Genomic DNA, 23,958 nt, shown 5'->3' with positions numbered 1-23,958 from the left:
CCGGTAAAGAAACATGAAATGGAAGAACCCAAAGTTATTTCAATACAAGACCTTCTTAGCTCCTGGCTGATGGGTCTGAAATATCCCAAACCTTGGGTTTTTTAAATGGGAATACCTGACACTTGGAAAATAACTAAAGGCCTACTTTAAAGGTAAAGGTAAAGGTACCCCTGCCCATACGGGCCAGTCTTGCCAGACTCTGGGGTTGTGCGCCCATCTCACTCAAGAGGCCAGGGGCCAGCGCTGTCCGAAGACACTTCCGGGTCACGTGGCCAGCGTGACATCGCTGCTCTGGCGAGCCAGAGCTGCACACGGAAACGCTGTTTACCTTCCCGCTGGAAAGCGGTCCCTATTTATCTACTTGCACCCGAGGGTGCTTTCGAACTGCTAGGTTGGCAGGCGCTGGGACCGAGCAGCGGGAGCGCACCCCGCCGCGGGGATTCGAACCGCTGACCTTTCGATCGGCAAGCCCTAGGCGCTGAGGCTTTAACCCACAGCGCCACCCGCGTCCTTAAAAGGCCTACTTTAGCAACTAGCAATTAGATGCCATGCTTTACTCCAAAGGTCAACTGTGTCACAATGAAAGTTCCTTAAGAATGCATTGGTGAATTCTTTAAGCTATTCCTAGCGCAAAATTATGAATTTTACCTGCGATTCCCTATGTTCTTCCTTATTCCAACTGTCCTCATTCTACATGATGATCCTATACATGCCATCCCTGTTCTTGAAGGCATGGCTAAGCTCAACATAGAAGGTAATTCTGTATTATGCTGCCATGAGGAAGCAGGAAGATGAAGCACCAGCCGAGGAAATCAGGCCAATACTCTCAATCCATATCATCTTTTATCTTATCTAGCAACTCAGCAAACTGATCACTTAGCCTTCACACAGAACAACTCCCCCCCAACCCTACCACCAAAAGCAGAACACCCATCTAAACTTTACAGCATTCTTGGACAAATATCAAGTACTCACCACTGCGTGGACGGCTTTTTCTGAGACGGTAACAGTCCAGACACACCCCAAAGCCACATTTGCGACAAACCCAGTGAATATTGAACAGTGTTGTTTCACATACATCACACATCTCCCTCACTCCGCGTACAGCTCTCTTCCAGGCCACTTTCTCTATTACAAAAAAATAAAATCAAGGAGGCACATGTTAACAGATTATACATTAGAACCATTCTGTAAAGTTGGTTTACAACAATTTCCTGGTTTTACAATAATTTATTAAAAGTTGTTCAAATTCAAAATGAAAACATGTGTTTGAGAGAAAGAAGTGATGGTGGTATTGAGAGAAGAGTTTGAGAAACTCAAGAAAAAGCCTCTTTGAATGCATGGATCACACATCTACAGTATTGGATTCAGGATAATTCATGCAATAGTTCTGGAGACATTTGGGGGGGGAGGTGTTTCCAAGATGCAGCGATGGCCACCAACTTGGATGTTTTTAAATGAGGATTAGTCAAATTCATGGAGGGTAAGGCTAGCTGAGGCTACTAGTTATGAAGGCTATGTTCCACCTCCACTGTTGGAGACAACATATCCCTGAATACCAGTTGCATACAAGTGGAGAAAATGTTGTTGTACTCAGGTACTGTTTGAGGGCTTCCCACAGGCATCTGTTTAGCTAATGTAAGAACAAGATGCTGGACTAGATGGGCCTTTGGCCCGATCCTGCAGGGCTCTTCCTATACTCTTATTGCCAATTTTTAAGAGATTCCTTTATATGAAGACTTAAGGAAATTACTTACGCCTAGTTACATAAGAGCATATAATGTAAAAATGGGACTTAAGAAAATTGGTCCTCTAACAGATTAGTAGGCCAAGGTTTGATTTATTAAGACATTTTCATAAATCCCATGCATTCCAGAGAAGTGATATGTAAAAGAAAAATGAATATCACTATCCTTTAGATCAGAGGTTTTAAAGCTTTTTCAGTCCAAGGCCCCCTTGACCAGTTACATTCTTCCTGCCCTGTGGGGCTCAGGAGCCCAGTTATGTCACCCCTTGCCTGCAGAGCTGGTAGCCTCTCACCCTTTTTTGAGCACCCTCCCTTGTGGAGTGTTCCCTTAGTCTCCTTCCCTCTCTCCTCTCCTTGGGAGTCCTCTGAGCAGCCACAGCTTCTGCCCCTGGTCTCTGAGCTGCCTCCCCTGCCCGAAAGAGAGGTGCCTCCTCACACTGCCCCACAGGGGCCTAGAACATGTCTGTCCATTCCCAACAGCAAGGGCTGGTGGATTGGCTGGCTTGCTTACTCCGAGGCCACCTCAACTTCTGGCAATCAGCACCCCCTGACTATCCCCAGAGGCACCATTCACCTGAGGAGCTTGTACACAGGACAGCTGCAACAAACAGCTGAGCAAGCCTTTGGGAAGCAGAGACGTGAGACAGCGTCAGAGGAGAGAGGGAAGGAAAGAGGGATAGAGGCCAGTGTTGCCCGTGGCACCATCATTTAAGACACCCCAGCGGGCCACGGCACATTGGTTGAAAACCACTGCTTTAGATCATTGGCTAGACAAAACTAGCATGTGAGAAAGAGGCCACCATCCACTTCCAAACTCCACAAGGGCAACTCCATTGGCTATTCAACACTTGCAGGTATTCAAATACTTGCAGAATAAACCATAGAGTAATGGGTTGGGTATCTTTTCTTCAATAATCGAGTTCCAGTTACACACATGGATTAAAAGAAAACACCAACTTACGGTGTGGTTCCACCATCATCATTGCCTCCTTCTCAGACATAACTAACTGACAAAACTGGTCTCCAACATTGGCCAGGATGTATTTGGAGGTTTCCAGGTCAATTCCCTCTGCAGGGGCAGTAGACGGGATCCACAAGCTCAAAGCGTCAGTGTCACTCTGTTGGGGGTTCAAGAATCCCTCCACTCGTAGTATACCCTTCCGAGTAAATATCAGTCTGAAACAAAACTATGAGCTAGTTAAAAGAGCACATTAGCTACAATCTCTTCAAAACACAAATGAAATAGATGTTTCCTCCATGGCTATTCTTTAGAACTAGTACAATTAATAGATTTCTTCCTGAAGACACGGTGCTGTAGAAACCTTTGTTAGAAACTATCATTAGAGGCTGGTTGGCTTAACATCTGTTCTGGAAAAAACTGGTAGACAGCATTTCTAAAAGATAAAAATTACCAAGCATATTAAAGAGCAGGTCTTCCTGAATAACAAGCATGGCTTCTGCAAACTAACCTTTTAGAGTTATCTGACAGTGCCAATAAGCACGTGGGGGAGGATGTGTCCAATTCCACTCACTTTCAAGAAACTTTTGATAAAGCCCTACACCAAAAACTATTGAGTACCAAAGCAATAATGGGATTAAAATGACAGATCGTATTATGGTCCAGTAACTGGTTAAAGAGCAGGGAATAAATGGACAGTGGGCTTGGAAGCAAGTACTCTTTACAAACAAAGTGAGGAACTCTGAATTTCAAAACAAATTGTCAAATTGTCACCATTTCTTTCAGAGAACATATAAACTACCTTAAAATGGTTAGTCCTTGGTCAACACCTCACTCACTCTCTGCCTAAACAGCTCCTACCCCCCAAATGAGCGCATTATCTAGGCTAGTCTTAACTGGAAATTTAACGTGGGACTATATGCATATACAGCTGATGTCCTGCTATTGAGCAATGCTCTCCCCCTGCCTCTGAGGGATTCTTAAAAACAAAACAAAAAGAGGCAATATTATTTAGGATGCACAAACATTATAATCAACTATTTTCTTTATTTTGCATACCGCCATTTTTAGAAGGCAAAATTCTTAATAATAATTACTATTTTCCCCATGCTTTTCTTCATTAGATCACATATGAGTTAACAGATACTCAACAGCACAACATGCACTCACACGTACAGAGAAGTATGGTTTAAAGCAGGGTATGCATCACCATGGGTTTTATGAATCCATGATCTTTTGCCACTTCAACTAGTTCCAAGCCAGTTTAACCACATTTCTGTAACACTGACATCCTGCCAAGCAACTTAGTCTTTTATATTTATTAGTGTCTTATACAATTAACATCCTTCATGAATGCACACTAAAATCTAAAGCTTTGTGAGGCCAGACTCATACAGCATCCAAAATGCCTGCATATAACCCTCTTTTGAAACAGATGTCTATTTTTCAGAATGGATTTCTTAAATCAAGGTGCTTTTAATATGCAGCTTAAATCATCAAGAAAAAATATGGATGTAGATCATGGTGCTGCATTCAACTAAATAATTGCATGTCTGGAACAGCTTCCTCAACCACAACAGAGCTTTCCTCCTTCCTGCACCACACCCAGATCTGCTCCAGCAGGTTGGGGGAAGCGTCTGCGTGTGCAATAATTTAGCTGGACACAACCCAACAAAATACAAGCATTTCCAGAATAAGAGTACACACCTATCATTTGGTATAATAAGCAACACATCTTGTTTTGTAGCTCAAACTCTACAGTACTTAGTACTATCTATGAGAATAATTCAAAGTCTCTGGTCAAGCAACCAACATGCCTTTTGTATCACACAATTATATCAGTTTAGAGAAGGGGGTATATTTTGTCATTAATAGGTTTCTGTTTGGTTTTCTGCTCGCAGGCAAGCAAAACTGTTAACACAAGAGACACAATCCAATACAGCTGGGTATGTTGGTCCATGAACCAATTCCCCAGAACATTTTAAAAGTAAGGGGGGTAATTACTATGGATTGTATCCAGTTGGAGGCAATTTCCCCTTTCTCCTGCACCCTCCATCCTCCAGAACAGATTGGGGGTGGTGCAGGAGAGCTAGTGGGGGGGGGGATAATAAGAAATCACCCCCCTCCTTGTTCCCCGAAGGACACCTACATGAGATCAAAGAGTCTCCTATCAGTGGAGGCCTATTAGATACCACTATAAGAAAACCATCTCTCTCTGTAACAGGGAAAGTAAATGTTCACATTAGCAGATAAGAACTCAGTATTTTTTAATTGTCATAATAATGCAGTACCTATAGTATAATGCTTGCCTGCCTCAAAAATAAAGTATTTCATCTCATGATTTGTTCTATGATATAGAAAAGCAGGTTTTAATTCAGTATGCCTGACAGAGTATTGGATTGAGGTTTAAGTGTAAAATTCAACAAGTTTGTTTAAATGATTTCATAGTAAAATACGAATGAAAGGTTTTTTAAAAGTGAAATGTACCTGATTTTTTAAAAAAATAATAATATAAAAATCATATTTAAATTAAAAATCCATCTTTGTTTTTGCTTTTAAATATTAAACTCTTGCTTTAAATGGTCATCATGTTATTCTGGTGCAATTTTACAGGCCAGTTTCCAGATGATGTGTGGAACTGACTACCCTGGAAGGTGGTGGATTCTCCACTGGAGGTTTTTAAACAGAAGTCCGTCAGGGATTATGTAGCTGTGATTCCTGATTGCAGGGGATTGAATTCTACAATTCTATGATTCTAAGAAAAAGCACCAGGTGGACAGAAGTGCCAGTGGGTTCAGAGATCACTGCTCAATGGAAAGTTCTAGGAGTGCAAGGAGCCCTCAGAAGCTACAGCAGGAATTGCAACTGTCATTGCAGAAAGGATGTACCATTTTGAAGAGATAAAATTACTTAGCATTATCTTGCCATTAAAATATTTAAAAGCCAAGTGACACATTAACCAGCAACAAGCACAGTATACCAACAAGACATGCTCAGGGAGCTTTATTACCTGCGGAAGTGGAAGAAGCGACAGGCTACAGTGGAGTCGTCCTGCTCCTGCTCCTTGAACTTCCGGTAGCGTTCCAACCGACACTCCCGGCACTTGTGCAGATGAGGGGCTACGTTGATACAGGAGCCATCTTGGAGGAATGCTTCCCCTGATTGCTTCAGCTTCCTCACCTTACTCATGTCTTTCAGTACAGACTGGCCAACTATGAAGCAAAGTTAACAATTAGAGGCATTCAACAGAACAACAGAGGGAAAGGATGTCAAGTTCCAAGTAGTACTTATTTAATGCTGACTCCTATAGAATGTAGCACTGTACCGATGTTAGGTTTGACAGGCAGAAGGACTGGACTTGTCTGTACTTGACATTTGTGACCTGGGCATCAACATGGGGGCCTGGGCATGCAAGCCTGATACAGATAATCTCTACATATCAAAGACAGTGCTTCGATCAGGCCGACATATTTACATGCCTTTCAACAAACATAAGGTAATATGCAGTTAAGTGAAATTCAAGTAACTTATCCATTGATTCAATGGGAGTACTCTGTCCACATTTTTCAATGGCTGTATTTGAACTGAGTAAAGTTGGCTATCACTCCTAATTTCAGCCAGGCAAAAGCAGGAGCAGGCATGATTCCACTCCCCTTTGCATTTAGTCTTTTCCCATTAAAAAAAGTCTGCATGGGACTTAAGCATTCACACCAAGGGTTCCTAAACTTGCTCTAAAGTATCAATATTAATTAGGGGTTTCAAGATGCAGAAACATCTAGTCACATTAGTACAGTAGCATACATTGCTGTGCTCCCTAAGCAGTTCTTCTAAGTTAACATTCAGTTCATACATATACTTCTGCCAGCAACTAGATTGTATCCATTTATAATTTCCTGAAAATAGGGGAGTAAATGTTTTACTATAATGTGAAGAGTGCAAGATAATACTTTCACCCAAATAATGAACTGCAAGTACATGCAGACAGATGTAAGAATCTCAGGTTGATGGTGTGTTCTTCTGATGCCTTGCTTCTGGCTACATGCAGAGGACATATTTGACAGAAGGTCACACACCACACGGCTGACCACACAGATAATATGGAAGTACAGAACAAAAAGCAGCCCTCCTTCAGCCTTCCTCAAATAACCCTTCCTTTAAAGCTGTCACCTTTCAGGGGCGCTGTGCGAGGCCTGCCCTTAGGGGTTTGTTTCCCTTTTCCTTTGCCCATTAGTAGTTCCGCATTCCGCTCGCCATTAGGACCCAGTTTCCCAATCAGATGCTCTGGGATTCCCTTCAGACAAGCTTTGGTGTGCAGCTGCTCCTCAGAATCACTCATATCCGAGAGGTCGCTATTGGTACTGGAATCAGAATCCTGCTTAGACGGCATGCTCCGCTCATCTAGAGAGAACCTTTTCACAGTTTCAAAGGGGTTTTTGTTCTCCAGTGCCAGCTCTGCCTGTGAAGAGAAAAAGCCAGCCGGATGTCTGCCAAACACATTAGAAAAGGTTTTCATAAGAGGATTGTCCTGCTGCCCAGGCCCAACAGATGGCTTTTCTTCTGTTGGGCTGGAAGAGAGCGTGGGCATTTCAATAGGTTGTGTCAAGCTTCCGATAGGTGAGGTGGAACGGCCATTCCCCAGAGTAGATGAACTCTGAACACCGGGAAAGCGAGTTGAAGTAGGTGCACTGGACAGGATCTTGGAAGAATCAGTCGTTATAAACAAGCTTTTCTTTTTAGCTAAAGAGTCAGCTCCAGTGTGCAAATCTGGCCAGCCAGAAGCTGCCTTGGAACCAAGAACTGAAGAAGGAGTAGCAGTTGCTCCTGGCTGAGATGAAGAGGCGAAGCTGCTGAAAGGACTGAGTTCTGATTTTTCTGAAAATGCCAAGAAAGGGTTTGAGGGCTCCTCTCGTGAGAGTTTTGGGGGTTGCAAAAAGAGATTCTCGTGATTTTCTGGAGGTCGAGTACTCATAATGTTTCGGGGAAAAGCTGGAGTAAGCGTGGGCATAGATTCCGCTGGCAGTTTCCGGTCCACAGAACTGCCCAATTGAGTCCCAGCTTTAGCTTCTCCTGCAAGAGCTTTACCTTTGCAGATGCCCGCACTCAGGCTCTCTGAATTTTTTTTTAACGAGTCCTGACTAGCGGGCTCTTCAGCCAGGTTCTCTGACAAGGCTGTGAAGTAGTTGCTGGAGGGAAGATTCTGGGACATGCACTGAAAAAACAAGTTATTTGATAAATCAGAGTCTTTCTGGACCTCATGACCAGTGCTACTACCAAATGGAAATCCAACAGGCTTCTTCTCTGGAGCTATTACTCCATTGGACTGGCTTCGCCCGCTGTCAAACACCACAGGTTGGGAACCAGCTGAGTGTGCCACTCCAAACCCTGATGAAGCCAACATTGAATTGGGGGAAATCTGAAACAAAACAGGAAACCAGTCAGTTGTTCTCCTCTCCCAAGAGAGGACAAAACACTTTCCCGAAGCCTGCTTTATTTTCCCCAATATACTGCCTTTGCAGTATCTCTTGGCAGCTTGTTCTTTATCAGAAATATACATGTTGCACAACAACAGTCGAGGCATGAGACAAAATGCCCAGATTCTGCAGGCTGCCCAAATTAATTTAAAACTTTCAAAATTTTAAATGAGTTTATTGTATCTCTGCAAACCTTGCTAACAAGAATGGGTATAATGGAAAAGAAAAACAAATGAAATTCAATATTTTTAATTCAATTTCTAAAATGTTACTCTAAAATGGCAACATGTGTATCAAAACAACCATTCCGAAATTATTGACTGCTCCCTCTAGGCTACCATCTTCTGGTCCCTAGGTGCCCCAGGAGTCTCAGGACTTTGCAGATCTCCCTTTATGTGAGGAAGAGGGAGAGCTATGGGTGGGGCTGCCTTGCAAGTGTCAAAACTTCCACGGCTGTCATTTATTTGCTTTTGCTCTGATGGCAGAGAAAGCAAAAAGGGGGTATTTGAGGAGTGTGTTGCAGGTGGACTGGGGGAGGCTTTGGATCTCGACATGCCCCTGAAACAGGACGAAAGTACATTACCCCTGGGGCTAGCGTAGTTATGGTGCCTCCCAATGGTCCCAATAGCAGGAAAAATCATTTTTTTAAAAAGCCTCTAGTGGAGGAGGAAAAAAAGAGGACACTTTCCCCTTTTCTGCAAAGCCCAGCAGGGCTTTGGATTTGGTGCTTTGTTTGCCTTTGAGTCTCTCTCCCTTGACCAAGTAGGACTGTTTTCCTATCTATAGAAGATTAAAATATAAACACACTGATCTCTCTTGTAAGTTTAGTTGCTATATTTTCCCCATGAGCTTCCCCCCGTAGCTATAGAAATCACTTTTTTGGGGGGGGGATGTTCTTATGGACAATAAAGATATACTAAACCAGAGGCTATGAATTCAAGTTTTCTTTAATGTGAAACCCAGCACCCTTTCCCTAATGTATAAATTTGGAGAGGAACACACTGTACACTGAGCAAAACGTAAGACCCTACCAGATCACAAGTCTGCAGTCGTAGTATTCCACATCCTGCTAGATGGCCACATCAATCATAACAGGCAAGGATCTCAAGTCTGCTATAATGCTCCAACTGTACAGTTGTACATAGCCTTAACACAGCTATTCTAAGAGTTACAGCAAGACAAGGTATACAAAGTGCTATATATATATGTGCTATGTATTATCACTACTCTGCTGACTGTAAATGGCTTACCTCTCCCTGAACAGGCAAATGGCCTGCCTTCTGTTTTTCTTGTCCAGTAGTTGCTGACATGCCAGCATCTGGAATCCGCACAGTAGCTGACGTTGGCCCAGCTGTAGCAATAATGGCAGGGGCAGGCACCTGGACTTGGCTGACCTGCTCCAATGATTTTGCCATTTCTTGGTTACCACTGCCACTCAGCAGTGCCTGGGAAGCAGTTGAAGACAAGGAAGTAAAGGGCATAGGTGGTTCACCACCCACTGGTTCATCCTGGACTACAAGAGTTCGGCCGTTCTCCTTGGTGTATGTGGCAAAACGAATACTGCGATTAACTTGAGGGACAAATGGAGGAAGTTGCTTGGCCCTTGGATCCAGAGTCACGTCGCTGCTGCTGCATCCTTTCCAAGCTCCCCTATTTGCCTCACCTCCATCATTCCCATTGCTATCCACTTCACCCCTCTCCTTTAGCTTCTTCGTTGCATGATCACACCCAGTATCGGAAGAATTTTTTCTCCTTCGTCCATCTTTCCCTTCTACACTTTCTCTCTTCTTTTTTCCTTTTGATGATTTTGCTGCCTTTAGAGAAGCTCCCTATAACAAATAAAAGCACATATCACTACAAAGAAGAAGCCAGTGCTAAAGGTTTTAAATGAGCCTGGCCATGAAACAATTAATACATTGCTTTAAACATCAGGGGCTTAGGGGTCAGGTGTCACTAGTGCGCTAATGATACATAGTTCTATTTCTCTGTAACATCTGAAACAGAAGAGGCTGTGCAAGAGCTCTGGACCACTGCCTGGACTTTGTTGTGGGCTGAATGAGGGCCTACAAAATGAGTTGAATCAAAGCAAGACAGAGGCACTATGAGTGAGTGGCTCCCAATAGTTCATCAGCTGCCTGCTTTGGATGGAGCTGTATACTCTAAGAGGAAGGTTCATAGTCTTGGGGTGCTCCTGGATCCATCTCTGTCACTAGAGAGTCAGGTGACCTCACTGAGTAGGAATGCTTTTTACCAGCTATGGCTGGTAAGACAGCTATGGCTGTTTCTGGACCAGGATACGATGATCACTGTAGTCCACACACTGCTATCCTCTATTACAGTGGTACCTCAGGTTAAGAACTTAATTCGTTCTGGATGTCCGTTCTTAACCTGAAGCACCACTTTAGCTAATGGGGCCTCCCACTGCCGCCATGCGGCAGCTGCGCAATTTCTGTTCTCAACCTGAAGCAAAGTTCTTAACCTGAGGTACTATTTCTGGGTTAGTGGAGTCTGTAACCTGAAGCGTCTGTAATCCGAGGTACCACTGTACTGCTATGCCTCTGGGTAGGGCTGCTCCTAAGGTTGGCTCAGAAGCTGCAGCTACTGCAGAATGCAGTGACTTGACTGCTCACTGGGGCTGAATTTGCACTAGTTGCCAATTAGCTACTAGGCAAGGAGCAAGGTGATGGTACTGGTGTGCAAAACCCTATACAGCTTGGGACCAGGATACCTAAAAGATTTATAGCACGATAGTATGCATACCTACTCATTCATAAGTCCCTTGAATTCAATGGAATTTACTCAGCTTAAGTCTGTTACGGACTGAAGCCTTAACTGGGAAGTCAAACTAATAGCTCTATGAAAATATAGATACATTTAAGACAGCTGTCATAATATGTTTTTGAGATGAGATCTTTAAAACATTATTGCTAATATAATGACCTGGTGCAACACAGTATGTGTACCTCGTTCAGTGCAGAGGTGTCCATCACTACATGAATCAGTCGGGGATCCACTGACCTGATTTCACCAGTCTGGTTTTTGTGGGCAACAAAGGGGGAGAGGGAGAGAAGACAAAGTCAATCATAAAGACTGGTAAGATACTGATCATAAAAGCAGCTTCCCCAATGTCCCTCTTCACCTGCCTTTTCCCTGCAAGCTGTGCTCCCATTCCATATCCCTTATCATCTTCAATCTTATAAATGTAACTGAAGTAATTTTACATAACTTATTCCATTTTAATAGTACATACATTTTCATGGTTGCAAAAATGATTTTAGCAAAATATGGAACACAATCTTTTCTTTAAGGAGGACTTGTAAAAGAGCCTGGCTCTATAAGCTTAGGAGACTGGAAATAAATGTAAGATGGTAGAAAGGAAGGTGATGTTTGTACTTTGAAAATGATGCATTCCCTAACCATTAAGATATTCCACTCCGACTGCTTTTCTTGGCTGCAAGTATAAAAGACTAGAATTTGCTTAAATGCTGAAAACTGTCAGAGTTCTGCTCATGCTGAGTGTGCTTGTATTAAATGTCACAGTCCACGCAACATAACTAAGACCATGTAAATAACTGTTGGTAGCTAAATGAAGAAAGGAAATCAGGCATCAAGAAACCGCAAGAAAAGCTTCACACCTCAGTCAAAACCACCTCCATCAGACAGGTGATAGGATCTTGACAGCTCACAACAGCAGAGACCCAGCTGTTTTCCTCCTCTGGCTGGTACACCTTCACTCTTTGACCTTGGATGCTGCAAGGACCTGGGAAAGAACCCCAAGTGAGAATGCTATCAGCCAAACCAGTGCCACTGCACCAAGAATTAAAAGTGAGCATGGACTTAAAGCATTGGTCTCTTAATGTAACACACAAATAAAGCTTTATTAGGTTATGTTTTGGGACAAGGGATAACAAAAGTAATCACCACAATACTGTGGAGTTCTGTGTCTTCATTTACATGTCTGTTTCTAAAATTCCAGCAAAGGGTGGATATGTTTATTCTGAATTTAGTTACGTCATATTGGAAACATATAACTCAAGTGCTAACTTCTTAATGAATTCTTCTTGCTTTTGTTTTTACACCTACAAGTTAACAAACCATTTGTGCAAACACAATAGCTGCTCGATATCTGTGACTACTCCATGAATGCTTGGAGAAAACCCTCCTTTGCCACAGTAAGTGGCCCAATGCAGCAGGCTAACAAACTAAATATACAGTTACAAACATATGAGAAGATAAAAATTGAAGCAAAACGAGTAAGAGTAGTCAGTTAAATTAAAAACTAGCAGCAGCAAAATACCCTCAGTTCAATAACCTACAGGTCTGTCTGAACAAGGACTCCAGCTGTCAGAAAATGGCCAGAGAGCAGGCTGGATAGCTGTTGCTAGGAAGGAAAGCAGTTCCAGGGCCTTGGTGCAGCCACCTTGGTGCTAGGTACTCTCTTGTACCCCCACCAAACACAAATCCAGTGTTGCCGGAAGGATCTCTCCTTCAGATCTTTTTGCACTGGTATTCAAAGCCTTTTAGGGCTTTCAAATTCATTGCCAATGCTTTGAACTGTGCCCCAAAACAATCTGGAATCTAGTGGAGGTGCTCCAACAAGAGGATCACATACTTCTGATCAGAACCCCTTATCAATACTCTGGCCAGAGTATTCTGGATCCCTTCTGTGCTAAACATGTAATACTAGTCGTCAATCGTATAGCTCCAATATGACATTTGATAGTCATTGAAATCGACTCCTTCAAATCTAAGCCAGTCAGGAACCTTTAAGCTCCTCTGAATAGCTCTCTCCAACTCTTATTTTAATAATATATAACTAAATATAGTCGTTCTTCAATGTCTTTCTTTATTAACCTTTGATTAATAACTGTCTTAGTCATTAATTTTTGACTAATGATAGTGGTTCTCCATGGCTGATTCTCTTCTTGTTGCTTGACTTAAGATTAATATAGTTGCTCTACCCTACTGATTTCTTGCATTCCTCTAGCATGCCAGAGTACTGTTACAATAAGGACTATAAACATTTTTTTCTCCTGAAAGGGTAGCTAAAGTTCATACTCAAACAACAAAACTGATTCAAACAAGAAAACAGAGTGTTAAGGAAATGAAAATTCAGGAAAAATTGAGCTTTCTCCTTCACAGCAAAGCTCAATTAATTCCTCGGTTTCAAGATCTTGAAACTTCATGCGTAACAGACCTATGATAAAGCTGGAACAGGTCTTAGGATCTTAAGAAGCAGCTGTAAGCTGAATATAATTTCCAGGAGAACCAATTAGGTTCCTTAAAAAACTAAAACCAGCTGATCTTACCTCTGCTAAATATCTCCTGAAGCTTCTGATCACTGACCAATGAATTGACAGCTTCCCTCAATATTGGCTGTTGTTGGAGAATTTGGTTCTGACTTTCAGTTGCCATCTGCAAACAATTTTTTAAAATATGTAATAGCTGTTCAAGAACTATGACAGAGAAAAACAACTTGCTCAAATTCACATCACACAGAAGAGGCTTTTCCAGCACAAAATGATGTGAGAAGTAGTCCTGAGTGTAAGTTACCTCATCAAAAACTATGAAGGCCTACAAAGCTAAGCTTGGTACATGTAATTGTTTTTCATTTCATTAGCACTAAAGTGCCTTAAATTAAATTCGTAATCTAAAGAACTATTTTAGGCACAACAAGGTGGGATTTTCCCATGCCTTTGTTTTCACTGCAGATCCTCATGCCATATTGCAAGCCACTTTTTGAAATCAAAAGCCATTGACCATGTGTTGTTGTCGTCGTTTAGTCGTGTCTGACTCTTCGTGACCCCATGGACCAGAGCATGCCAGACACTCCTGTATTCCACTGCCTCCCGCAGCTTGGTCAAACTCGTGTTTGTAGCTTCAAGAACACTGTCCAACCATCTCATCCTCTGTCGTCCCCTTCTCCTTGTGCCCTCCATCTTTCCCAACACCAGGGTCTTTTCCAGGGAGTCTTCTCTTCTCATGAGATGGCCAAAGTATTGGAGCCTCAGCTTCAGGGATATGTCCTTCCAGTGAGCACTCAGGGCTGATTTCTTTAAGAGTGGATAGGTTTGATCTTCTTGCAGTCCATGGGACCCTCAAGAGTCTCCTCCAGCACCATAACTCAAAAGCATCAATTCTTCGGCAATCAGCCTTCTTTATGGTCCAACTCTCACTTCCACACATCTCTACTGGGAAAACCATAGCTTTAACTATACGGACCTTTGTCGGACCTTAATCCTCTTGGTCTAATGGAATTAGCTGTGTAAGTGTTCTGCCTGCTTATTACCTTGCTTCCCTTTTTGCCTGCTTAACTGGCATGGAAGAGAATGTTAAAGCGAGAGAATTCCAGGACCATATTGCTGAAGTCATGATACCTCTACCACATGTACCTCTAACACTGCTAATTGTTGTAACCCACTCTGGACCTTAGGGTGAAGGGCAGGTAATAAATTAAAATAACTAAAATAACTAAACAAACAAACAAACAAACAAACAATATACCTGGAAGAGACGTAGTCCAGTGGCATCAGACAGGAATCTCAAGTCTCGGTCTACAAGAGACTCTACAGGAACCACAGAACCTAAGCCAAGCTTATCGACCAAGGGAGTGAAAGTCTGTGAATGAGAATATAAAAAACACGACTGCATGAAAACAGAAGGTAGCATACTTATTTCTTAAAAGTGCTATTATAACTGGTATTTCCTCACTCTTTTTACCCTCCTTAGATGCTTCCGAGAAAAAGTCTTACTCCATCATCTGCTGAAAGGAATCAATCAACTATCTAGCAGAAGCTCGAGTTTATTTCATAACTTGGGTGTTAATATAGATACAACAGCATACCAAGTAACTCTTCAAGTTATAAAGTTTCTAAAACCGTATCATTCAGCTGAATAAAAATCCTCAGCTAAGGTTTAATCTTACATGTTTCCATTTATTAGAATACATTTTCACAATGGCCTAGATAAGAATTACAAGAAACAAAGACACTTGGAAAAAATAGGCCTTGAGACACATAACAAAACAATCCACCATTCTGACTTTGACATAAGGAATGTTTTTTATCAAGGGTAACAAGCTAAATGAAGATACTCACCAACGCAGGCCAGTGCCCAACTGACACTCTAGTTCCCTGAAGCAGAACTGGGTCATTTCGAGGGGCCCAAACAAGAGACCCTTCCAGCATCAAAACGATCACTTCTTCAGCATGAACTTTCACCCAGGCGTGTTGCTTCCAATTGCACCGGTCAAATTCCACAAATATCTGCAACAGATCCCAGAATGGGTTCTTTCAAACACATGTGGGCAAAGTCACAACAATCAGTCAGCAAAATGCTTGTCATGAATAGGGGTCTACAAATATCAGCTTGGCTTACCAGATAAACCCTGTCCTCACTACAAATTTTATCTTAACCCCACTGCCACACCTATGACACAAGCAAAGGGGGCTTTTGGAAGAGGCCAGGGTCTCTTCTGTTTGAGCTGCAGTGTGGGGAAGAAAAAACAAGAGGTTCCTCTGCACCCCACCCATTTTTTTCTGCTGCAAGGGTGACAAGATTTCACCCCCTTCGCATACAGGGCTTGGGACAGAGGCAGAGTCTTGTCTATATGCATGGAGGTATGCATAAGATAAGAAACAGTGGGGGAAGTGCCTGGCTTTCTTATGCAAACTAATGCCAGTGAAAGTAAAATTGCACCTCACTTCAGACTCCTGTAATTCTTAAAAGGGCTGGAGGGAGAAGCAACCAATATCTGACTTGCAGAAAACTTTGGAGGACGACAGAAAAAGTGGGGGAAACACAGCCTGTCTTCATCAAAGCTTCCTGAAAAACAGTAAATACTTTCCCTCTTCCATCAAGCCCTCTAGCAAACATGGAGGGTTGGAAGAAGATACAGATGGGATCTGGCAAAATCTTTGACTGTGCACCCACAGTCTCCATCCTTCTCCAAAGTGTCCTGTAAATAAAAAAAGACCCCATCTTCAGCTCCATCTCTCTGTGCTATGGAAGACAGGTACTTCTTTTACTTGCAAGAAGCTTAAGAGAAGGCAGAAACAGTGATGCCTATCATCTCTTATCAAAACTGCTCCACTAAGGAGGTGCCATTTTCAACTAAGGGGTTAAGGGACACTGTTGACGCCCAATTCTGAAACAAAACCATTTGAAGAATAATGTTTGTATACAACATTCCAGATGTAATGTACGTGATGTACCTGATGTGATCACAGGAATGAAACTGCATCTGTCCAATCTTAGATTACAATAACTTAATGCCATATATTTGTTTGCAATTTAGTTCCTCAGTGTTTGCCCACTGTCACACTGTTTGAAGTTCACTCTGGAAAAGAGTCTACTTGATGCCTGGCGTACCTTCTTCCTTTCTAACATCATCTCCATGCTTCTTTCTGGTGATTTTAACACTCAAGTTGATAATTTCTCTTGCTCAGCTGCCTCCCATTTCCTGCCTTTCATCTTCAGCTCTTGACAGACCTCCCTGGACACTACCATGGCCACTCCTGATCATGTCTTTATCTGTGTCTGAACCTGTGTGCAGGCTTGCAGCTGCTCTAGTCCAACCCCTCTCTGATCCAGAGCTGCTATATAACAGTCCTGTTGCATTAAATCTGGAAAGGAAACAATCACCCAGGAGAAATTCTATTCTCCAGGACGTACCATTTTCTAGGATATTCCACTTTGTATTTATTTTATTTTATTTATTAAATTTGTATACCACCCTTCATCTATAGATCTCAGGGCAGTTCAGAACATAAAAATAAAATTGACTCTGCCCCTTTTGGAGTCATGTCACATCTCTACAAATTGTCACCAGCAAGTACTATAATGTTTGGATGAAGGGGAGCTGGAAGGTCTTCACCTCTGGTGAACCCACCTGGGTGGGTTAAGATTTTCTGCCTTCAGTAAATGAGAAGCTGGTGGAAGCAAAAGTGGGAGAGATGCTCTAATACCTGCTACCTCTAGTGAGAGATAAAGCATTATTTACTTCTATTTTTGTCCCTGGAAGACAGGAGGGATTAATAGGTGTATGTAGAACACACAAATAAGGAGCCAGTTGGGTACTTTATTATTGTATTTAGTACAATAATGATCTCTGGGGCTAATCAGAATGCTTTTGAGGGTAATTCAAATTTCCTATTTTCTTCTTTATATTCCCATTTCCCAATCTTGTTTCATTTTATTTTTTTGCTTGGATTTTTATATTTAGATTCCTTAGTGGTTAGTTTCCTGATGTTAAGCTTTATTTGATGAAGTGTCTGTAATGGATTGTTAATGCAAATGTTACATTATTTTAAAAATATTGCCCTGCTCTGTATCCTGATAATAATCCTATATTATCTGAGTTTTGATTAAAAGTTTGCAAAGTTTTGGTGTTTAATTGTTTACTACTGATTATATTATATATTTAGTATTGCTTAATAATTAAATGTATTTATATCCCACCTTTCCATTAAAAAAATATCAAGGCACTTGGTAGCATCTTCAAAATAGCCAAACAGCTAATGGTAATCCTAACAAGAGTTTTAAAAGTTACAGATAGGTAGCCGTGTTGGTCTGCCATAGTCAAAACAAAAAAAATTCCTTCCAGTAGCACCTTAAAGACCAACTAAGTTAGTTCTTGGTATGAGCTTTCGTGTGCATGCACACTTCTTCAGATACACTGAAGAAGAATTTTTTAAGAGTTTTAAAAATTTGAAGATAAGATACACAAAGTCAGGGCATCAGCAAAAAACCCAGCAGGTCAAGATCACCTTAACCAGATGGCAGAAAAACAGAAAGAGAGCAGGCAAGACTGACTTCCCTAGGTAGGGAGCTCCTCAGTCTAAACTGAACCCTCCCACATCCTCACTTGCACTTCAGCTGCTGATGGGACAAAAAGAGTCTCCCCAGCAGATCTTCCAACTGTACCTGCATTGCACACAGTTACCCTGGAAAGGGATATGTCCTCTTTTAGATTATAACATACCATGCTCAGAAATTAAACAAATTGTTTGCCAGCTGCATATTAAGTAAGCCTTTCACTATCACTAAATAATGACAAGGCATGCTAAGCATGTGAAGTCTCTTTGAAAGCATTTTTACTAAAGTAACTTGCCCAATGTAACAATACCTAGACGACACCCCATTATAAATTGTGGTATTCTGAAAACTTGAACATATCTAAGCCTTAATATCTCATCCTGGTTCCAGGTGTCTCAGACTATCACTCCCACCAACACAAGTCTGAAAAGTGTTAAGAAAGAATTATAAAACAGACCACTTGAAAATTGCCAAGAGTTTGGTGCAACACTTAAATTATGTTTCAATTTGTTACAGCAATTATGTAACAAACTACCATGCTATACGATTTTAATTGCTGCTTTTATTTCTTTTATGTTCAATTTCATTGCATTACAATTTTAATTCCATAGAATTAAAATTGTAATACATTAAAATGCAAGATAATAAAAGCAGTAATAATAAGATCAATATGAATATTTAATGCAAGGGTTCTGCCATCTTGTGCCTTCAACCAAAAATTCATAGATACACAACAGGCCACTTGACTGAAGCTTGATGGTCCATGAACCACAGTTTGGAAACGCCTCAGGAAGAGGAACCCTCAAAGGTCCACTGAAAGAAATCTGCAAAACATCACTCATAGCATGTTTGCACATAAAAATCATACAGGGGCCTAGTTCTTGCCGACACAGAAATCAGTATAGTCCATCTAGCAGCCCTATATTGCCTACATTGACTTTCTTTCTTTCCCAGCAAGGAGAATAAACCTCTAGGTTCTTCTGCATGCTAAGCATGTGCACAATCAACTATGGCCATTCCCTGTTCAACACTACTGCTACTTCTTTTTCAGCATGTACAGATGCCCCTGTTTGTTCAGTGTAAAAATCTGGACAGAAATCTTGAAAGGGGGTGGTCAATCATATCTGTATTTGACCATGCCTTTCCTGGAAAATCTAGTCAGTTATACTGGGACTTTTAATGAGGATTCTACGCAGTGTTATAAACTCAAAATATATAAGCTAATCACCACATGGCACCATGTATGTTCGAAATCTTCCAACATTCAACTTCACTGGATGTCCATGAGTTCTAGCGTTATGAAAGGATAAAAACTTTGCCATGCCATGCATAATTTTATCAACTTCTTTCATGTCACCAATTAATCGCCTTATCTCTAAATTAAAAGTACTCATAAGGCAGAGGCCCTATGAGCCCACGGCTCCCTTCACCAACTACCTTCTTTCTGCGGCACCCCTGTGGGGCTCAGGAGCCCAGTTATTGTAGAACTTGGGAAAAGTACAGAAAAAGGGGGAAATATATCAGGAGACTGGAATATATACCTAAGAGATAACAAGATTTGGGCTATTCAGTTTTTGAAAAAGTTGAGCAAGGGAGCAGATTACAGAAGTGAATAAAATTTGCAAGATATAGAGCAGAGAGGGGAATGTTTCTCTCCCCCTTCTTAAAATATTAGAACCCAGGGAATCCAGCTAAGTGGAACTGTGGGAGAATAAGAATAGAAAAAAGAATCAGACTTCTTCAAACAGTTAAACTATAACATTTACTTCCACAAGATGTTGATGGGTCACAAATTTGGGTTGAAAGGGGGATTAGACAAATTCATGGGAGAAAAAGACTACCAGCGGCTATATACAACTACAAAATAAGAGGCAGTATACCTCTGAATACCTGTTGCTGGGAAGAGCCGCAACGTAAGGGTTTTGCTCTCATGCCCTGCTTGTGGGTGTCTCATAAGTAATGGCCACTACAGACATAGGGTGCTAGTCAAGGGTGGAAACTATACACATATAAAAATGGTTCTGAAAATGCTTTTTTTAAAAGTGTTTTTAAAAATACACTGAATTTTCCATAAGGCTCACCATTGCCATCTAGTGCCACATGGTATATTGCACTTAAAACACACTTTAAATGTTTTATTTGCAGCTGTATAGCTGAGTCCTAGGTTAGTGTTTGATCTGTTCCAGCAGAGTTCTTATTTTCATATATAAACACAGCCCACATGATTTGTCAATTATTTAAACAGTTTCAGCTGATATTTTCAGGATTTTTTTTGAAACTCCCAAGATCTCTTTCCTAGGCAATTATTTGCAACTAATTCAATGTTTTCATACTTTTAGGATAATTTATTCCAAATTGTATTGCACCCTACTTAATAACAGAGCAACAGAATGACAAATCGATTTGATTCTATCAACCAGATGGGAAAGAGCCTTCTCCGGGTCTTCAGTGTACTTACTTTCTGAATAATTAAGTCACCTTAAATTTTAAAAATTGGGGGTAATCTGAAAAATAACATCCTATCCTTATTTTACAGTGCCAGAATAGGCAACCAAGGTATGATGGCAGATGTAAAAAGGCAATGGTACTAGCATAGCACAAAGTGGTACAAAAAAGTAGTTGCTACACAGTTGTTTGGAACACAACTTCCTCAGGCACTTTAGCTAAAGTACTTTAAATCTCGGAAATCAAGAGCTAAGTGCTGTGGATATGGTGTTTTCAAAAATAATCACACTGGCAGCTATCCTTCACAGACAATAACAGCATAATCGTGATAGCAACAGCACTGAACTGGTACCCATTATCAGTGCTGGCTTTCGACCAGTGACACAAATATATATATCCCATAGAAGGCTGCACGCACAAGCCTCAACCTGCCCTATTTGGAACACTTGGCAGCCCTCGACCTGGTACTTTTGTGGAAGCATCTTCGAAGTTTAGATTATCCTTTCTACCTAATAAAACTGCAAGGCATAGGGAAAACACAACACTGCACTGAAGTAAACATAAGCAGCGATCCCAACAACTAAGGAAAGTACGGGATCTAAGCTGGAAAACACGAAACGTTTAAAGCTCCCAGACTTCAAACGCGCTGCAGTTAGAGAGAGAGACCAGGATACCCAGCGTTAAGGGATCTGAGGCGCCACAATCCTAACTACCACGAACAAACATTCCTTAGCAGGAACGCACAGCATACTTCCTTCTCCCGCCCGCCGCTTCAGTACAACCCCCCACACATCTCACCCCCGAGGTAAACGGTCTCGGGTGCAGCACCGCGCGCTGTCTCACTTCGGGGGCAATCACCAAGGACGGCCATAGATGCGGCAACCGAAACCCAAGACGAAGCGTAACAAGAGATTCTGCAGCGGCGGCAGCAGCTGCCACCAGATAAGGAAGAGGCGGAGCAGGGAGGCTGAGCTACCTCGGCCGAAGAAGGAAAGCGGATAAACCCCTCCCCCTCCCCTCCGGAGTCCAAGCAGAAGCTCAGCAACACACCCCACCCCCACCTAGGCAGAGAGGGAGATATACATAAACACACGTAGGCAGGACACGAGCCCCAGCTCCCCGCCCCCGAGGAAGGCGCTCACCGCTAAGTCCTGAGGCACGGCCCCGCTCATGGCCCGCACGGTCCCGCTCCTCCAGGCTCGAGAGGGCAGTGCAGGCCCAGGCTCCGGCCCCGCCGCCTCGCCCTCGCCCGGCCCCGCGACCAGCAGCAGCAGAAGTCGCTTCCCCACCGGGGAGGCCGCCGTGTCCGCCATCCCCGCCGGGCAGAAGCAGCCTCCGTCGCGCCTCCGAGCCCAACAGCCGCCGCCGGAGACACCGAGTGAGCGACGGCCTTGCGCTGGGCCCCCCGAACACCAGCCCGCCCTGATCCCGACGTGCCCCGCGCCAGAACCTCCGTTCCAATCCCGGCGTGCTCCGCGCCGGCCAGCCTGCCGGCCCCGCCCCTGATTCGAGTTCCCAGCGTGCCCTGCGCGCGCCCTTATTTATTTACTCCTCCGCTCCCGGCATGCACCGCAGTCGTCGCGCTCTTGTCCAAGGTGCCTGTTGTTCGTTTTTGCCCGTAGGGGGCGCTGCAGGGGACTCATTCCACAGGCCCCGATACTCGCCCCACAGAACCTTAAAGCCTCTCCCCCCAACCCCACAAGGCACATCACACTTGATGGGGAAAGTGGAATGGCCACCTACCACGCCTTGGTTGACCTGAGGTACAAGAAGGGCTGCCCTCTTATTTTCGGGTGTTATAAGTCATATTACTGTACTGACGAGGTCTCAGCCCGCACTCACAGTGCGGGAAGGAGCTTTCACCAGCTAAAGTTGTGTATGATTTCCTGAACATGCATGTGTGTTTAGGGAATTCTTATTTCATTCTTTTGTGATGGTAAGTACTTTAATGCCTGAATCCTGGTCACAGGCTCACCCTATTCATACACAAATATGGCCTTAAGACAGGTAAGCAAAAGACAATGGAGAGGCCTTCCCATTTCCTTCCTCCTTGCAGAGAAACATTTGAGGTCAATTTAGGAGTCAAAATGGTTTCAGGATTGCTTTCCTATACTATTTCAGACATATGGTTTATATACTCATGTATGTGTTTGCCTTGTAAATTTATGAACATTTAATTTATATATTCAAGACCTTAAATTCTTATAACACTGTTAAGTTGTAAAATGTTTGTTGCCTGCCTTGGATTTTGCTCATCTGATGAGTGTAACTGAACTAATAAAGTAACTGGCAACCAACCTAGGCCAGCTTTTTGTCACCCACTGTGCAAAATGCTCCATTTAAGGACAGTCTGCTCTCCCCAGTAGTCATTTACAATTTACAAATAGGGTGTTCCCCAGGCTCCAGTCTAAGTATGAAGGCTTTGCATTTCTTCTTCTTCGGTGATGACTCATAGCCGAGTAAGATTGTCTTCCATTAAAACGGTCATAACAGTGAGTCTGTAAGTGACTGTATCCACACGTCCTTCCACAGTGTGATCACGGTGAGGGTTTGCCAAACATGCCTTCCTTTTAGTTCGTTTCTCCTTTTCACCCTGAGTTTGTGCTTCTTCAAAGTCCACAACAACTTTGGTACAGGCTGTTCTCCAATGGGAGCGCTTGCAGGCCAGTGTTTCCCAGTTATCAATGCTTATACTACATTTTTAAAATATTTGCCTTGAGAATATATTTAAACCTCTTCTGTTGTCCACTGATATTTCACTTTCCATTCTTAAGTTGGGAATAGTAGTTGCTTTGGAAGATGATAATCAGGCATCCAAACATGACCAGTCCAACAAAGTTGATGTTTAAGAATCTTTGCTTCGGCACTGGTGAATCATTTAAGGTTTTGGTTAAGAATGTTTTGGTTGATGTTTAAGAATCATTTTGCTTCTTCCAGTATACTGACATTAATTCACCTGTCTTCCCAAGTGATGTGTAAAAATTTTCTGAGACACCGTTGATGGAATCTTTTGAGGAGTTGGAGATGGCATTTATAAGTTGTCCGTGTTTCACAAGCGTAAAGTTGGTAGCATAATGGCTTTGTAAACAAGCATTTTGGTTTCCCTGCAAATGTCCTAGTCCTCAAACACTCAGTGCTTCACTTGGGAGGAAACTGCACTCGCAGAGCCCAGGCGATGCTCAATTTCAGCATCGATGTTGGCCCTTGTGGAAAGATAACTGTCCAGGTAGGAAAAGTGGTCAACATTTTCTAACATGGCACCATTAAGTTGGATTTGTGGCACTGCATAGGGCTTTTTGTGTGCCTGTGGTGCAGCACTTTGATTTTTTTGATATTGAGCAATAGGCCAAGCTTTCCATAAGCTGTGAAGCTATTTAAGTTTGTTTGGAGGTCATTCTCTGAGTGTGCACAAACTACGTTGTCATCAGCATACTGAAGCTCTATGATGGAAGTTATGGTAACCTTACTCTTTCCTTTCATCCTACTCAGTTTAAAGAGTTTTCATCTGTTCGTTATATGAT

At 42.5% G+C, this 23,958-nt stretch overlaps 1 protein-coding gene across 5 annotated transcripts in view; it reads right to left on the bottom strand.

The window, feature by feature from the left end:
• The window catches only part of KDM3B (lysine demethylase 3B), a 37,269-nt gene extending 15,399 nt beyond the window's left edge, over positions 1 to 21,870 (bottom strand). For 2 of the 5 annotated variants that reach the window (XM_081900219.1, XM_081900220.1), the window contains exons 1-11: positions 21,580 to 21,869; positions 15,274 to 15,441; positions 14,681 to 14,794; positions 13,486 to 13,591; positions 11,812 to 11,936; positions 11,140 to 11,208; positions 9,427 to 10,005; positions 6,873 to 8,118; positions 5,716 to 5,917; positions 2,709 to 2,923; positions 976 to 1,128 (exon numbers count right to left, since the gene is read on the bottom strand). In XM_081900219.1, coding sequence (XP_081756345.1) covers positions 976 to 1,128; positions 2,709 to 2,923; positions 5,716 to 5,917; positions 6,873 to 8,118; positions 9,427 to 10,005; positions 11,140 to 11,208; positions 11,812 to 11,936; positions 13,486 to 13,591; positions 14,681 to 14,794; positions 15,274 to 15,441; positions 21,580 to 21,750 — 3,148 coding nt within the window. In that variant the 5' untranslated portion in view covers positions 21,751 to 21,869. Of the gene's footprint in view, positions 1 to 975; positions 1,129 to 2,708; positions 2,924 to 5,715; positions 5,918 to 6,872; positions 8,119 to 9,426; positions 10,006 to 11,139; positions 11,209 to 11,811; positions 11,937 to 13,485; positions 13,592 to 14,680; positions 14,795 to 15,273; positions 15,466 to 16,546; positions 16,589 to 21,579 lie in introns of those variants that run through there. The other 3 variants (XM_081900218.1, XM_081900217.1, XM_081900221.1) reach the window with 3 other exon arrangements.
• Positions 21,871 to 23,958: the final 2,088 nt, after the last annotated feature.

Source organism: Podarcis melisellensis, assembly GCF_964234715.1.
Source record: "Podarcis melisellensis genome assembly, chromosome: 2".
In the NCBI taxonomy this organism is placed as follows: domain Eukaryota; kingdom Metazoa; phylum Chordata; class Lepidosauria; order Squamata; family Lacertidae; genus Podarcis; species Podarcis melisellensis.
This window is presented reverse-complemented; position numbering and strand designations above follow the sequence as displayed.